The following is an 18,307-nucleotide window of genomic DNA, read 5'->3' as shown; positions in this document are numbered from 1 at the left end:
ACTTCTCTCATTTTTAACTAGATGAATATATCATTGTCACAGGCTGTTTACTGAAAAAAATCCATTCTCTCCTTGCTGCTCTTTAATACTAATCTTGTCATAAATGAAGAGTCCATATGTGTGTTTATCAGTATAATTGTCAGCTGTTGCCACAATATCTCTTGAAAAATCCATCAAACAATCAATGCTTTAAAAGAACAACTATTTTCAAAGATCAGGAGGTCATCTGAGGTAGTTCTGCCCTAGGCTGTGAGATAGAACATTTTGCTTCACACACAGTTCTGTGAGTACTGATTGCTCCACATGTCCTTTATCATCTTTAGACTATTTGGCTACTTGCATTATGGAAATGTCAGAAAAGCTGTAAACCAGATGAAAATACTCAAGGTCTATTAAAGCCTAGGCTAAGAACTGCCATACTTGCTTTTCTGCCAGCAGATCATTAAACATGTTACAGGACTGGACTCATAATCCGAAGGTGAAGAAATAGATTCCATCATTAATAAAGTATGTAGAATTTATGAATGCAAGGAGATGGTGAATAATTGAACCCAATTATTCAATCTAATTCAGTCAGCTTCTTGAGTCTCTATTGCATTCCATTGAAGTATTTTCCATTACTACATATTCTTAATTATTATAGTTTGAAAGAAATCTTGATATCCCTTAGAGAACTTTTTTCATCTTTCACTTCTCCATGGGTGGATACTGGTTGTCCTTGGCCTTTTACATTTTCAAACAAACTTCAGGATTTATTTTGTTCATTTACTACATACCTTTGAAGTCTGAGACTTCTGGGCTCTAAAAACTATACTTACTCTTTAGATGTGCACCTTAAATCATTCTTAACTGTAGCTATGCCTTTTCCACTTCATTAGTCTATACTTCCCCATTCTCTTTACATGTTTCTGAAATTATGGGAAAATCATATCAGCTGGTGTTTATTTTGCCATTGTCTTTATTAGAGTGACGTTGTTATTTGATTTATTCCTTCATTATCATTGCTCCTTTTGATCAGGTTTATGATGGAGGGGAGAGGCAACAAAGATTTTGATATATTGAGTAAAAAGTCTTTATCACTTCATAGATTTATGATGGATCTATAAGTACACCTATAAATTTATTGATAGACGTATATGGTTAAAAAATTGACAAAATAAAATTTGAAATATTAACATTATTATCTTTGTCATTGGCTTAGCAATTATTTTTTTCACTGAAAATCTTCTCAGTATTGAAAAGGCAACAAACAGCATAGGAGAAAACATTTGCAAATTACACATCTGATAAAAGATTAATATTCAATATGTATATAAGCAACAAATACAGCTCAATAGCAAAAGAAAATGCCTACTAAAAAGTTGACTAAGGACATGATTTAGACATTTCTTCTAAGAAGATGTGCCAAAGGTATATGAAAAAAATGTATGACGTCACACTAATCATCCAGGAATTGCAATTCAAAATCACAATGAGACATCATCTCACAAGGATCAGGATGGCTACTATCAAATAAACAATAGACAAGTGCTGTCTAGGATACAGAGAAACTGGAACACTTGTGCATTGTTGGTGGAAATGAAAAATAGTGCAGCTGCTATGGAAAAAAATATGGAGGCTCTTCATATGATCCAGTAATCCTACTTTTGGATGTGTGTGAAAAAGTATTGAAATGTAGCTTTTAAAAAGGTATTGGCATTCCCATGTTCATTGAAGAACTATTCACAATAGTCAAGATGTGGAAACAACCTAAGTGTCCATGGATAAATAAATGGATAAAGAAAATGTGGTATATACATACAATAGAATAAAAGTTAGCCTTAAAAATTAAGGAAATTCTGAAAAATGTGACCACATGGATGAAACTTAAGGACATTATGCTAAGTGAAATAATCAAGTCACAGAAACACAAATACTGAATGCCTCCACTTACGTGAAGTATCTAAAATAATCAAATTCATAAAATCAATGAGTGAAATGATAGTGGCCAGGGGCTGGGAGAGTAAGAGTGTTACAAATCAATGGGCATAAAATTTCAGTTAAGCAAGATTAATAAACTCTAGAGATTTGCTGTACAAAATTGTGTCTGTAGTCAACAATATTGCACTGTACAGTTAAAAGTCTACTAAGAGAATAGGGGCCGGCCCCGTGGTGCAATGGTTAAGTGCACACGTCCTCTCCCGGCAGCCCGAGGTTTCCCGGTTCAGATCTCGGGTGCAGACATGGCACCGTTTGGCATGCCATTCTGTGGTAGGTGTCCCATGTATAAAGTAGAGGAAGATGGGCACGGATGTTAGCTCAGGGCCAGGCTTCCTCAGCAAAAAAAGAGGAGGACTGGCAGTAGTTAACTCAGAGCTAATCTTCCTCAAAAAAAAATCTATTAAGAGGATAGAACTCATGTTAAGTGTTCTTACCACAATAAAATAAAATTTTAAAAGGAAACATTAGTACAATATGATCACTAAAATTCAAACTTTATTTGGACTCCATCAGTTTTTTTCACTAATGCCCTTATTCTTTCCTGGGATAATATCCAGGGTACCACATTTCATTTAGTTGTCAGGTCTCCCCAGCTTCCTTTGGTGTGTGACAATTTCTCACTCTTGTTTTTCTTGACTTTGACAGTCCTAATGTGTACTGGCTAGTTAGCCTGTAGAAGACTTCTAAATACGGGTTTACCTGATGATTTTCTCAAATTAAGCTGGGATTATGGATTTTGGGGGAAGAACATCACAGAGACGAAGTCTTTCTCATCACATCATATCAGGAGATAAATGATATTCCCATTTTTTCACTGATGGCGGTCATAGTCATCGTTTGTTTAGGGTAGCATTGGCCAAATTTCTGCTCTCTAAACTTGAATGTGGAGTTTAAAACGCAGTTGAGTCAATAACAGCTATTTCTGGATTGTCTTTTTTTTCTTATTTAAAACTCAGCCATATACAGTTTAATCAATATGTATTATTTCAATAATTTGATATCTATAAGCAATTAATGGAATAGATGCGGTGATGTAATTATCTGTAATGATTTAGAAGAAAATGCATCTACCATAATGATACAAGAAACAGTGTTTCTGCTAATTGTATGGCTCATGGCCCACTGAGTACTACTTCAATTATAATTCTCTGTAGTCTGTATCTCCATTGTCATAGAGGCAGATATAAGACGCAGATTTTGGCAGAGTTTAGACTATGGTTTCAGCCTTTAGCATTTTCTGTGTATTCTCTGTGATTTCTTATGTCTTGTAGTTACAATGCCATTTTACTGGCATATCCCTTGAAATATACTGCCATTTTTGTTACAAACTTCTAGCCTGTTGCTATCTTCAAGAATGCTTGATTACTGAGAAGAAAAATGGTTGAGGTTCATTAATCATCAAAGGGAATCCTCAGTAAATTAATCAAAATGTTCTGGTTTCCAGTTGTTTCATTTCTTTTTTGGTTTCTTTCACTTTAGGTGGAAAACATGGAGATACAGCTCATGTAGATCATTCCAAAAATTATAAATGACCCTCTTTATGATCGGAGAGTTTTTGTGTGTGTGTGTGAGGAAGATTGGCCCTGAGCTAACATCTATTGCCCGTCTTCCTCTTTTGGCTTGAGGGAGATTGTCACTGAGCTAACATGTGTGCCAATCTTCCTCAATTTTGTATGTGGGATGCCACCACAGCCTGGCTTGATGAGTGGTGTGTAGGTCCGCACCCAGGATCCAAACCCACAAATCCCAGGCTCCTGAAGTGGAGCACACAAACCTAATCACTCTGACACTGGGTTGACCCCATGATCAGAGACATTTTAATTGTCATTAACAGGGCATGAAGTGTTTCTGACTATTGCATTTTGTATTACAGAAACTGGCAATAATGAGCAATGAGCAAGTCACAGAAAATTTATGGGATATATGTTGATTTTTGAAATCTTATAATCCTAGTTTCAATTTGAGTACAAACCTAAACAAATCCATTGATTTTCACCAAAATTATTTGAAATTGTTAGAACTTGAGTACCAAGTGTTTTCCTGAGTATCTTTTTGTTATTGACCTAGCAAGCGCGCCAATAAGCCAGAGCAGGAATTGTAATCTCCCTAATATGCCAGGGTTTTGGTAATACATTCAGATCTCACTTATTAATATAGACTGACCAGTAATGGATATTTACAATGTATCTGAAAACTGCCACTTGCTATTGGAAAGAATATGCTGATGATAGATGCTTTATGTCCAAGGTTGCTTGTAGCACATGTAAAGGTAGGCGCTCACAGAGCTGAGTCTGGAGACTGACAATTGCTACAGGCAAAGCTAAGAAGATGGAAAGGATCGTTCATCTAATTCTACCATAGTGTCATGTTTATAACTTGGGGCCCTTCATTTTAAGCTCTCACTGCTCTCATTTCCTTATCTTCTCCAGTTTGCCTCCTCATAAAACAGGGCTCACTTCTCGTTGGTTAAGAAAATGTGTAATTTTCATTGGCTCATACAACATATTTTTTATGTAACTATTGTTGATGAATATAAGACACTTTTGTGCTGTTTTCAAAAAAAGTTATACATATATACACAATTTATATATTTAGATATATATATGCATAATTTTTAATATATATGTATCAGAATGGATGACCTAAAAGCATATTAATCAATAGTGAATGAAAATTTAATTTACTAACTTTAGTTAATAAGATTAGAAATGTTAAAGAAATGTCAATAAAAAACACAAAATTATTACTGGGACGTTTTGATGGCGTCTACATGGTCATGTCATGGATAAAATTCTGTATTGAATTCCCATGCATTAGATGGAAGGCATGAACTAGATACATTTTAAGATTTATTACAACTCATAAATTCTATGGGTATTTAATTCTGTGTTATGTCTAAAAAATGTCAAAAATATAAAAATAATTAATATTAAGGTTTGTGTGGCAACATGTGCATCGCCAAGTGATCCCCTCAATCTTTGCTGTGATTCTTAGACCCCTAACAAAGTGCTCTGTGCTTCTGTTCTGACTCTGTTACGTCTGTTTTTTTTACAATGTTTTCATTCTCTAAATTTGTGTTTCAATTCTATATTAATAATACTAACAAGAGCTGAATTTTAAACAACAGAATAATTACTATATATCTTCTATACCAGTTGTTCTCATAATTTAGCATGCATCAAAGTCCCCTGGAGGGCTGGTTAAATCTCATATTGTGGACCCGGTAACAGAGTTTTTGATTCAGCAAGATGGTGATGCAGCTGGAAAATCTGTAGCCCTAACAAATTCTCAGGTGCTCCTGCTTCTGCTGATTGGGAACCAGATTTTGAGAATCACTGTTCTGTATCAACTTCACAGAGGTAAAGGAAGCCTCTTTCTTCTCTCTGTTTCTCCTTTCTATTCACTTGTATTTTCCAGGAATAACTTTTGGTTTTTTATTCAACCGGAATCATGTTTTTTGAAGGAAATCAAAGTATCATACCTCCTGGGTTTTTCAGAATATCCAGAACTCCTGATTCCACTCTTCCTGAGCTTTCTTGTCTACCTACACAGTCACTGCAGTGGGGAATTTGGACATGATAATAATCATCAAGATCAATCCAAAACCACACAAGTATGTACTTTTTTCTCAGCCAATTGTCCTTTGTAGGCTTCTGTTGTTCCACTATAGTTACACTTAAACCATTCTAGAACTCAATTGTGGAAGACAGAGCCATCTTTTTCTCTGGTTGCATTCTACAATTTTGTTTTGCTTGGATATTTGCTGTAACAGAAACTTTCATGTTAGCAGCAATGGCCTATGACCATCTTGTGGCAGTTTGTACCTCCTTGCTTTATACCACTACTAAGTCTCAGAAGCTTTGTGTGCTGCTGGTGGCTGGGTCCTACTCATGGAGTATAGTGTGTGCCCTGACACTCACATATTTTCTTCTTGCATTATCCTATTGTAAGTCTAGTATCATAAATAATTTTTTCTGTGACCACTGTGTAATTGTTTCTGTCTCCTGCCCACACCCATATATCAGCCAGATGCTGTGTTTTATTATTAACATATTCACTAAGGGCAGCAGCCTGATGATTATTCTGCTGTCCTATATATTCATTTTTATCACTGTTATGAGGATGCCTTCTGCAAGTGGGCACCAGAACACTTTCTCCACCTGTGCCTCCCACTTGACTGCCATCACCATCTTCCATGGAACCATTCTTTTCCTTTACTGTATCCCTAATCCTAAAACTTCTTGGTTCGTAGTTAAAGTGGCTTCTGTGTTTCGCACAGTAGTGATTTCCATAGTGAATCCTTTGATCTACAGCCTTAGGAACAAAGATGTGAAAGACATATGCAGAAAATTAGTGTCGCAAAATTGCGTTTTTACTCAACATAATATTGTTAGATTCATTATTTTATTTCTGAAAAAATTGATTTGCTATGATACGGATTATTCACCTCTTGTAGCCCAATAGATAATTCCAATCATTTAATCAATAGGCTGTTAGTTAACATATCTGTGGCAGTACGCTTTATGAGTTTGTATTTTTGCATACTTTTTTGTGAAATAGATCTAAATAACATGGAAACCAAAATTTTAAAAATAAAACTCTTGGTCCATATTTTGCAATATTTGTAAATTATTTTTAAATGCTTTATCATATAGTGTAATTATATAGTGTGTGTTTCCAAACTAAAACCAATTCTCAGTTCATCAAATATGTGCAGATCTAGAATAGTTCCTTAGAATTATAATCGGGAAGCTCATACTTCAGAGATGGCTTTAATAAATGCTTAAACTTACTGTATCTTGTACAGCAACCAACCTTTTGCTATTTATTGTATTGAATAGCAAAAGTTGACTTTTATTCATGAAAATTATAGCTTGCTGACGAACAAACAAAATTGAATAAATTATTGTTCTGCTTTCCCTAAATTCATATCCTAGTTTATTTAAAAAAATTTAGCAATAAAGGCGGAAGGTTATTAGGGTAATAGAGTCTCAAAATTGGCTCAAGCATATGAGGTGATTTAAATTTCAACAAACACGCTATTATAATTCAATGGAGAGATGATTGTCAACAAATAATTCTGAGGTAACTGGATATTCATATGAATAAGTGAGATGTAACTTTTACCTCACATTATACCTAACTAATAACTTGAATTAAATGAAATGGATCATAGATATAAACATAAAAATTAAAACTAAAATATTTTAGTACAAATCACAGAAAAATCTTCTTAAATTTGTGGCAGGAATTTTTTTAGATCAAACGCAGAAAGGATGGATCATCAAAAACATTGATGAAAGAAACTTCATCTACATTAAAAACTTTTGGTAAAATTTTCCTAATGTTGAAAGACGCCATTAAGAAAATAAAACTGTAAGCCACAGAGTATGAGTAAGTATTTGCAATATATTTTTGACAGAGGATTCGTATGTGGAACATATAGAGAACTCTTTATACTCAAAACAAGAAGACAAAAAATTTACTTCAAGTATTGGCGAAATATTTTAGCACTTGACAAAACAAGATATACAAATCATCTATAAACACATGAAAAAATGCTAAACATCATCAGTCATCAATGAAATTATTATTAAATCCACAATGTGACACCACTGAATACTAGTTAGAATGGCTAAAGTGAATAAGACTGAAATGCCAAGTATTGGTGAAAATGTGGAGCAAGTAGAATACTCATACATTTCAGATGGGACTAAAAGGTAAAACGACTTTAGAAACAGTTTATAGTATCTTAGGAAGTTCTGCAAACACTTGCCACACAGCTCAACAATTCCTTTGCTAGGTATTCACTCATGAGAAATGAAATCCAATATTTTAACTTGGGAGAAAATGGTTCTCTATGGTATATGCCATAATACTCAAAAAGGAAAATAGCAAGGAGAGTATCGTTTATGGATATTTTTGTCCTTCTATGAACTGTTTTTGACTTTGTCTTTTAAAAAGTGATTTTCCTAGAAAAGGTGGATTTTTGTCCATGAATAGCTGTTTCCATAGACCTATGAAGGGTAAACAGGAAATGGCAGAAGAGATATGGAAAGATCTTGTCTCTTAACGTAGAGAGATATTTATTATATGTGCACTCACACACATATATAAATTTATATATAACTAAATAAATTATGATACAGTATACATATACTTGTTAATATATGTAATTCTTCTCCTGCATTACAATTTTGATGACCTCATTATATCTATGTTACCAAGCCTTTGAGAATGTACTGATAAGGTATAACTATCTCCTCACGTAATCGTCCTTTTGAGGTTCAAGGTGAGAGTTTAGTTTGTACATAGAATAATAGTTTTCAAATTGCTATTATTTCTGAGAAAAAAACCAGACCCTGCTGATACGAGTCAACATCTGATCAGGACAAGAAAACAGCTGTTCTTGGTTTTTAAAGAGAGAGAAATTAGAAGAGTGATTTGTCTTAAACGTACTGGAAGGATCACTGGAACGATTGATGGGGTATAAGGGGAAAAGAGATATCCCAGAGATAAGTAAACAAGCCCATCAAAGTGAGCAAGCTGGAGGGAAAAAAAAAGTTTTCTCAAGAGTCAGCCATTCTATTGTCCTTCCTGCTCCTTGAGTTGGCTGGAGTATTGATTGAGACCTGACAAGTGTGCGTCTCCTTCAGATAAGAAAAGCTGATAATGACTGAGCTCTACTCTCTGAAGTTTGAGTTTAGCCGTCTCTCCTGCTACCCAATGCAGCTTAACAGGCAGACAAATATTGTGAGGGGAAAATAATCAAGATTTTGTGGAAGGTCTCAATTCTCTTGTCAGATTTGTTCTCCTAAGCACCATGACGTTTGTGTAGTACTTTCAATCTGCCTTTCTGGTTCAGATCCCCAGCCCTCCATGCAGAATATAAAAAATGCCCTGTGGGAAGAATTCATCATTACCTTGAGGTCTCTTAAGTTTTCAATTTTCAATAAATTCTTGTGTGTCCACAAAGCATTACTGGATTCTTTGTTTTCTCAGTAGTCCCCCTCTGAAAACACCAAACCTGGAACTTAGCCTTTTCCCCAAATCAGAAAATGTGTACAGTGAAGGAAACAGCTGATGACTGCCAGCTCACCAAGGAGGGTCTCTTTCCATTTTGAAATTTTAATTATCCAGTCCTAATTGTTTTAATTTTTCATTCAAACATTTTTTTTGCAATTTGCCTTTTTAAAAATGTTGTTTCAGGGGAAATGTTGATCTGCAATGATCTTCGCTCTCCTACTTGAAGCAGAAGACCATGACTGATTCTCCAATGAAGAATGGAAGGTAGAAGACAATGAGTGACATTGTTACATTGGTGAAGAAAATAACTTCAGAACTATGATCTTGTGTCTAAGAATTATTCTTTAAAAATATAGATAGTGCAAAGTCTTTTCAGGTCAAAAAGCTAAAGGAAGGTCTTCAGTGGATTTACAGTAAAGGAAATCATAACAATAGTTCTTCAAGTAGAAGGAAACCAGATGGATCTTGGAAAATGACCATATACTATGGAAAACTCAACCAACTAGTTCCCCCTGAGCAGATGAATGTGGCTTATGGGATATGGTATGCAATCATTGACTTGGCAAATGTATTATTTTCCTTTTTAATTGTAAATGAAAATCATAAACAATTCACATTACCATGGGATGGATAAAAGTATTTCTTGAAAGTTTTGCTCAGGGCAGTGTGAATTCTCCAGCTCTCTGTCACGATATGGTTTGAAGAAATCTCTGCAACCTGAACATGCTGCAGAACATCACACCAGTCCATTACATTGATAGCATCATACTAACCAACAAGATAAACAAGGAAGTGGCTTGTATGATGAAGGCTTTAGTACGAAACGAAGGAAAGATGAAATTCAGGGACCTGCCACTTCAATGATGTATTTAGGGGTGAAGTAGTCAGAAACATTCCAGGGAATCCTTTCCAAAATAAAAGACAAATTATTGCATCGTCTGTCCCCTACCAGAAGTGAGAAAGCACAACTCTTGGAAGACCTCTTTTAAGTTTTTAGAGGCAACACATTCCACACCTAGGAATACTGCTCTAACTGTTTTACCAAGTCTGATAAACAACCCTTAAGATAATTGATTACAACTTTCTGGTGTATCTACCTTTGTGTAGTCTCCTCCAATTGTGTGCACATGAGACCTGTGACTTGCTTCTATCCAATACCATATGGAAAAGGTAAGGGGATGTCATCTCCTTGGTTAGTTTCTGTTATATAGCAAAATGAATACTCCTGCATGTATAACTAAAGTCCAAAATCTGTTCTTTTCTAGTTAGTTAAATGGGAGTTTATCCTGGGTGGCCTTACTTTAATTAGCAAAAGCCCTTGAAAGAAAAACTGGGACCTCCCTGAGGTTAGAAAGATTCTTCTTTTCTAGCTTTGAAGAAGTAAGATATGTTGTGAGAGGGCCTACAAAGAAGACCATGTAACAAGGAACTGCAGGTGGCTTCTCGGATCTGAGAGTAGTGGCTGACCAACGGCCAGCAAGAAAATGGGTACCTCCGTCCTATGTACGCAAGGAAATTAAATATGCCCCAAACTTGAGGGGCTTGGAAGGGGACTTTTCCCCTCTTGAGCCTCCTATGAAACCACAGCTCTGACTGATGCCTGAATTGTAGCCTGATGACACCCTGGAGAGTCCAGAAAACGCAGATAGGTGGTAACTAGACTGTGTCCTCTAGAAACTGTGATATAAAAATATGCATTATTTTAAGTCACTGAGTAGGTGGTAATTTATTATGGAGCATAGAAAACTCATATACCAGGTGACACAGAAGGTTGCTAGCTTTGAATGACACTGGGGCAGAAATTGGCTGCAGAGCTAGTCCAAGGTGCAGAGGTCAGTGGTGAGAAGCAGATACAGTGTGGAACTCACACCAATCCCAATGGGAAAATAACAATGCAGATCCCTCAGATTCTGGAGCAAGGCCATGTCATCTACAATAAATAATCCTATGCCTTGTGATAAATAGCCTCTGTTGTGTTAGGGGTTCCTGGTAGAGCCTGTCATGTGTTAGTAAAGTTGCCAGGGGCCCAGGGAATGCATAAGTGCAACTAACTGGGTGATATTTGGGTGTGGTGGAACCAATGGATTGTCTGACGTTCTGATTTCGGAGTTAAACGTGCTTCCAAAATACATTTGTCATTTTTAAGAAGGTATGGACACAAAAGGATTATATTATTCAACTGTACTAACATAAGCTTACAAGAGCAGATTGCCCATATTTGTAACAAAATGCAAATTAGTTCCAGTGACGTGAATCAATGTTTCCAGGGACAATAATGATTACTTTATATTAAATGCAAAAGACAAAATCCAAGTTACGTTGTTTATGTATTTCAAGACACACACATAATTCATAGAAAAGGACAGAAAAATCATGCAGCAAATATTAACAGAGGTTCTCTCTGAATGGTTTCATTTCAGCTGATTTATCTTTCCCTTTGCCATTTACTTTAGTAATCACGTTTTCTAAGTCAATTTGTATATTTTCTACAATTCATATTTTAAAAGAAATTCATGAGTTGGCTTCATGAAGAATTATCTCCAACAATTTAGAAGAAATTACATTCTTGTAAAATGTCATATAGGAGAGCATTCAATCTAATTTCTGAGTTTGTGATATAAAAAGAAACAGCTCAATAAGAATTCTCTAGGGTCTACATCCCTGAGGTCATGGAGGAGTACATAAGCCTAACAGTTTGCTCCTAGGAGTCAGATTCAGCTTCCAAATCTCTGTCTCTCTCTCCCTCCTCTTTCTTTCTCTCTCTGATTTGTTCTGGATATTAATAAAGATACTCTCATCACTTTAATTAAAATTTATTGTGGACTCCTGATACACTTACAAACTTCTCAATATTTTAATAATGTTTCAAGTTTGAGTAAGGACTTCATTAGAGACCCTTAATAATAGAAACGGAACCTTCAGGTGAGTTGGTTTCAGGTTGGGTGATCCATCTTGTGTTACCTTTCCCTTATATGGGGGACATTGAGGTCCTGCAGCCTTTGAGGATGGGAGCATTCTTTGTTAGTCTAAATGCCATAATGTCTCCTGAGTTCATCTTCCCAAAAGCTCAAGTTACTGAATTTTGATCTCTTCCCCCTTCCCTGTGGTATCATCTTGATTTTGGCTTTGAGGATACTCACCATGTGCCTAGCATAGTAAAGTCACACTGAAAATTTTTAAAAGAGTATTATAAGATCAGAGAATGTCCTCAAACTCTCACAATCTTGTAGAAAGGAGATAACAATAATATGTATAAAGAAATAGTGAACACAATATATCACGAAAATTTTGATTTCCTAATAGTGATGTCTGCAGGTAAACTAAGAATGTGAAAAATATTGCTGGAATGAAAAAGGAACTTTTCTTGGTGATAGTGATTTTCATTTACAGCTTTATATATTGCAAGTGCTACATAAGTATACTAGAAAAAGAGGATGTTCCAGGTGAAAGAAGAGAAAAATCAAATAATCCAAGGAATAAAGGAGCAAAAGTTCTTCACTATAAGCTGAGAATATCAGCATGATTAAAAAAGATTGAGACTAGGGATCAACTAGTGTACAGCTTTAGGTAGAACAGAGTAGACACATTTAGAATTAGCTAATAGGGAGAAATCAAAGTTTTTGGAGCCAAAGACTATCATAATAACCATAGAAGTCAAGGGAAGAGGAAGCTGATGTTCTCACAGTGCAAGCTAGCAGCACTACAGGGAAGTTGGCTGTGCCTCAGCTGCCATAATCCACCTGAGTAATGATTGCAGTTTGCTAAGTCTCCCACAGGCACCAAACTTAGATTCGAAAGGGAGGACAAAAGAATCATATAATAATGAGAAAGCAAGCGAAAAACAGACAATTTATTGAAGGACAGTAAGGGGTGAATTAAGACAAACAGGGTGAAGAGGAGATCCCAGAAAGGGAGCTGAGCTTCACTTTGATGTCCCAAATTGTACCCACATGTTCATTACTGCCCGCCTTGGCCCTTGATCTATTTCTTAGATTTTTAAAAATAATATAAGGATTTGAAAGTACCAATTAGTCATAGCACTATGAGTTAAACGGGGAGGGTGAAGAAACCTACATCTCCCAGACTCCACAATTGTCAAACTCTGTGCTAAGTATATTAACATCATTTCATAATTTAATACTTATAAATCTATGAAACATGTATTATGCCCTTATTACTGATAAAGAAGTTGAGGCTCAGAAAATTCAAGAAATTCACCAAAGATAACTCAGTAAATGACAATGCCTGGAATTGAATTTAAATCTATGTTTCAAGTCCATACTTCTTTCATTATGCTGGTGTGTCGTTAGCTCTTTGCCACTTTCCAGCCCATTCTCTTTTCTACATGTAGGAAATACATTTTTTTGAGTGTCAAGAAAGCGTTTAGTAGGGTCATCCCAGTGGCGCAGCAGTTAAGTTCGCACTTTCCACTTCAGCGGCCCAGGATTCGAGGGTTCAGATTCCAGGTGTGGACCTATGCACTGCTTTTTAAGCCATGCTGTGGCAAGCGTCCCACATATAAAATAGAGGAAGATGTTATCTCAGGGCCAATCTTCTTCAGCAAAAAAGGAGGATAGGCAGCAGACGTTAGCTCAGGGTTAATCTTCCTTAAAAACAAACATAGACAAACAAACAAAGCAAGCATTTAGCTACAAATGAGTTAATAGCTTCTTTCTACCTTGACCTAGTCAGACAAAACTAAAATAGTGTCTTCACCTATAGGAGTCCTGCTAATAGTCTTTTATTAACTGAAACATTTCAGACATGTGCTTCTTGTTATTATAACCTTATTTTTAAAATTTTAAAAATATTTTTAAATGATTTTAAATGATTTTAAAAAGATAATTGTGTGCTTATGAGCCACTTGAGAATACAGATGCTTTTGTTTTCTCAAAATGACATATACAAATATAACAAAGATTACATGATTCAAAACAGGCTAATCGCATATGTAGCTTTTAACCAAAACCAATGTTTGTACCACCAGAAATTTGGAGGATGATTATGTAACCATTAGTGTTTATTACCATATCATTTATCAAGAATATAGAAAATATATATTAGAGAATATAGAAGGCTTGAGCAAAACACATTATAACAGATTAAAAAATAATAATAGAAAGAAGATAACGATCAAGGAATCTAGATGAGCACGTTGACAGCATCAGTGACATTAAGTGAGACAAACTTTAGTAAGAAAGAAAATACAGGAGTGAGGGAAGAGCATGTCATAAATGCAACTTCCACATTTTATCAGGTTTCTATATTGTTTTTAGAACACTAAGGCCGTTACTGTAGCATCAGGATAAACCAAAGGAAAGCCTGAAGATACACAGGGCTATACTTCCTTCGACGTCTATATATTTTTTTCACAGCTTGAAAATTCTTGTGGTGACTCATAAATGCTGCCTTTCCTATGATCCTCAATTTGAATATTATAACTCTAGAAGTATGATTGCCTCTAATGCTTTACTTCTCCTGATTGCTCCCTTATAAATTTTTGTGCTTAATTTATTTTCATTGTTATATTAGTGTTATTAAAAAAACACAGATCTTCAGAACGATAGAAGTGTGAAAGACACATATTTTTCTACAACAGTGTAGAATACTATTCTGTCTAACCCTACACTTAATTCAAATTCTGGCACTCAGGTCAACTTCAAAACCCAACTTATCACTAACAAGCTGTGTAACCTCTAGCAAGTTGCTTAACTTATATATGCCTCAATTTCCTTGTGTAAAATATGGAGCTACTTGTTTTACAATTCATGGTGGTATTTGAAGATCGAAATTAATATATTGTAATGTGTTAGCACAATCCCTGCCACATGGTAAGTGTTATATAAATATACTACCACAACTACAATTTTTATTATCATTATTTCAGATTTTCTTCAACAACAATCATGTTGCTAGCTGAAGGAAATCAGAGTGCTGGAGCCACATTCACCCTCTTGGGCTTCTCAGAATATCCAGGCCTCCAGGTACCCCTGTTCCTGGTATTCTTGACCGTCTACATGGTCACTGTGGTGGGGAACCTGGGCATGATCATGATAATCAGTATCAGTCCTAAACTCCACACCCACACGTATTTTTTTCTCTGCCAATTGTCCTTTGTTGATTTTTGTTATTCCACTACAGTTACACCCAAACTGTTGGAGAACTTGGTTGTGGAAGACAGAACTATCTCTTTCATAGGATGCATCACACAATTCTTCTTGGCTTGTATATTTGGGGTGGCAGAAACATTCATGTTGGCAGTGATGGCCTATGACCGCTTTGTGGCAGTTTGCAACCCTCTGCTCTACACAGTAGTAATGTCCCAAAAGTTCTGTGCATCATTGGTGGCTGGGCCCTACACATGGGGTATAATCTCTTCTCTGATACTCACATATTCTCTCCTGGCATTATCCTTTTGTGGGTCTAACATAATAAATAATATTTTCTGTGACCACTCAGCCATTGTCTCTATCTCCTGTTCTGACCCTTACATCAGCCAAGTGCTTTGTTTTATCATCACTATATTCAATGAGGCGAGCAGCCTAGTAATCTTCCTCACTACTTATATATTCATTTTTGTTACTGTCATAAAAATATCTTCTGCTAGTGGATGCCAAAAAGGCCTCTCCACTTGTGCCTCCCACCTGACTGCAATTGCCATTTTCTATGGGACTATCCTGTTCCTTTATTGTGTACCCAATTCCAAAAACTCATGGCTTACAGTCAAATTGGGTTCTATATTTTATACAGTGGTGACTTCCATGCTGAATCCTCTGATCTATAGCCTCAGGAACAAAGATGTGAAGGAGAGTGTCAAGAAATTAATGAATTACTCAATACAATTTTGTTGAAGATTTGTATTTCCAAAAGGAATTTTATTGAATATATTGAGATTGTTTAATGCTTCTAGTAGAGATGATGATTTAAATTATCTAGTCAACTTACCAGATTTTTAAATCTATTGTAATAAACTAGTTATTTGATCATTTGACTTCTATTCACTTCAATGTTTAGTAAAATATCTGTGAAGTAACATAAATGTTGTGGGTGGAAGTGTCCCCAAAATATCCGTGTCCACCAAGATGCTCAGAATGTGATGACATATAGTAATAGTGTCTCTGTAGATGTAATAAAGGTAAGGATCAAGGTGAGATCATTCTGGATTAGGATGGGCCCTGAATCTTATGAGTGAGTCTTTATAAGAGACAGTAAATGACACATGGAGACACATAGGGAAGAAGCCTTTGTGAAGATGGAGGCAGAGATTGATGTTTGCTGCTACCAACAAGGGGGCTCCAGGATCCAGAAGAATCTAGAGGACACAAGAAAGGATTCTCCTCCAGCATTTTCAAAATGAGCATGGTCCTGCCAGCACATTCATTTCAGGCTTCTGCTCTTGAGAACCGTGAGGGAATAAATATCCATTGTTCAAGCCAACAAGTTTTTGCTAGTTTACTGCAGCAATGCTGGGGATTTTATTTAACAGTAAATATCAGACCATTAAATCTAAATCTGTTGAATCCTATATTGGTGTGGTAAATCATTTTTAAGCCATTCTTCCATTATATTTAAGCAATGAGAATGTCAGAGTTACAGTGGAATTTTGAGACACTGTAGCTAACTAGGAGTGTGAATATGGAAGAATTAGCAATGAGAATCTGGAGGCACTATCTCTAAGATCTGGCACAGTTATTTACTCCTTTTTCCCAAAGAGTGTCTTGTACTTGTATTATAGTACAGGAAGTGATGTTAAACATGATGCTTCCAAATATATAAAAATATTGTTTTTATATGAATTTCTGGAAGGATTACCAAGGGGACCAAAAATGAAAAGTTCATAGTTACTAAATTCAGATATCTCACAATCTGATGTGCCAAACTTGATTCTGTAAATTCTCTTTACTAACAATAAATATCATAATACATTTTAAAAATAGTTTGTATAATCCTTGTTTTGCTTTAAAATGTTAATCTTTGGTTAATTACACATTTCACCTGCATGGCATAGCTTCATCTGGCAGACAAATATGGCATGGTTTCAACTGTTTTGATTGAAAAATCCTCTATATTTATTATTCTTTTGTTAATATTAACCCGGTGACTGACTCTGTTAGAGAAAATCAAAATGTTATCTTTATTTATCTCTTGCTAATCATGGTTTGTATCACACAAGGTTCCCCGGAATACGCACTGTGCAGATCGCCAATGCTGTTGCTCTGTCACTTTAGTGATTAAATAGTAATTGCATCTTAAGAGCAAGTGTGTTCATCTCAAATAAAACTTTCTAACTTCACCTTGTACTATAAGGGTATACCACAAAACCTTGTCTTATACGTGAGAATAAATAGGCAATTTTAAAATATAAAAAAAACAGATACTTTACTTTTACTTTTCCTTAGCTATAAAACAGAGATTCCACGTAATTTTATCATAATATTCTGACCAATTGCCAATACACTGTAAGGCACATTTTCCATATAATCCTGCTCAAGGTTTGTTCACACTGGGAAATGAAATAGAAACCTTTTCATTTCAATTCCACCAGGGAGACTTAAATGTTTCTCTCTCTTTCTGTGTGTGTGCGTGTGTGTGTGTGTGTGTGTGGTGGTGTAGAATATATACACTCCCCCTTCCAACAGGCTTATAATAAATTAAGCATTGTCAGTTGTTACCCTTGAAAGCGAATTTTTTTATTACATACTTTGTGGTACAGTGGCCTGTATATGGAGAAAGGGTAAATTGTCTTTGGCCTTGCATTTCTGAATAAAAGAGGAAAGAAGATGACAACACAGAAAAAGGCAGAAAAAAATATTTGAGTATGTTCATTTATTTATTTTTAATTTAGTGGAATATCTTGTCAAAGCACAAGAATATCCATCAAACCTAAGGTAATCAAAACAAGAGATTTTCAAATGTTTTTCTTCCTGCAAGTCATCTAGGGGTGCTATAAAATGAAGATTTGGGTGCAGTGGGGGCCAAGAGGCTACGTTCTAATAAACTTAAAAGAGATGTTTCTATTACCGGCCATTGGACCAGAATCTAAGTTGCAAGTGTCTAAACAAACATATTTTTATTTTGGATAAAATTCAGCTGGTGTAGAATCATGTCTAATTGTGTATGGAGTCATTAGGGAGCCTGTAATGTGAACTCCTTATTTCTCCTTTCTTCTATTGGCAACAATTGGAATAATAATGAAAATAATATTATTTATGAAATTTTAATAATCACACAAACTTTACAACAAGCACAATTTTATAAAAATATGAAACATTTAAGTTAGAGAAATAAAATTTTCGTAGTC

At 35.4% G+C, this 18,307-nt stretch overlaps 1 protein-coding gene and 1 pseudogene across 1 annotated transcript; both read left to right on the top strand.

Annotated features, from left to right (window-relative positions):
• Positions 1 to 5,430: 5,430 nt before the first annotated feature.
• LOC124228530 (olfactory receptor 5D13-like) lies at positions 5,431 to 6,444 on the top strand (annotated as a pseudogene).
• Positions 6,445 to 14,912: 8,468 nt separating this feature from the next.
• On the top strand, positions 14,913 to 15,857 carry LOC124229396 (olfactory receptor 5D13-like). Its single transcript, XM_046644595.1, has one exon. It carries the CDS (start codon positions 14,913 to 14,915, stop codon positions 15,855 to 15,857), a length of 945 nt encoding a protein of 314 aa, XP_046500551.1.
• Positions 15,858 to 18,307: the final 2,450 nt, after the last annotated feature.

Source organism: Equus quagga, chromosome 17 (genome assembly GCF_021613505.1).
Source record: "Equus quagga isolate Etosha38 chromosome 17, UCLA_HA_Equagga_1.0, whole genome shotgun sequence".
Lineage (NCBI taxonomy): Eukaryota > Metazoa > Chordata > Mammalia > Perissodactyla > Equidae > Equus > Equus quagga.
Note: the sequence above shows the minus strand (reverse complement) of the source record. Positions and strands in the feature narration are given on the sequence as shown.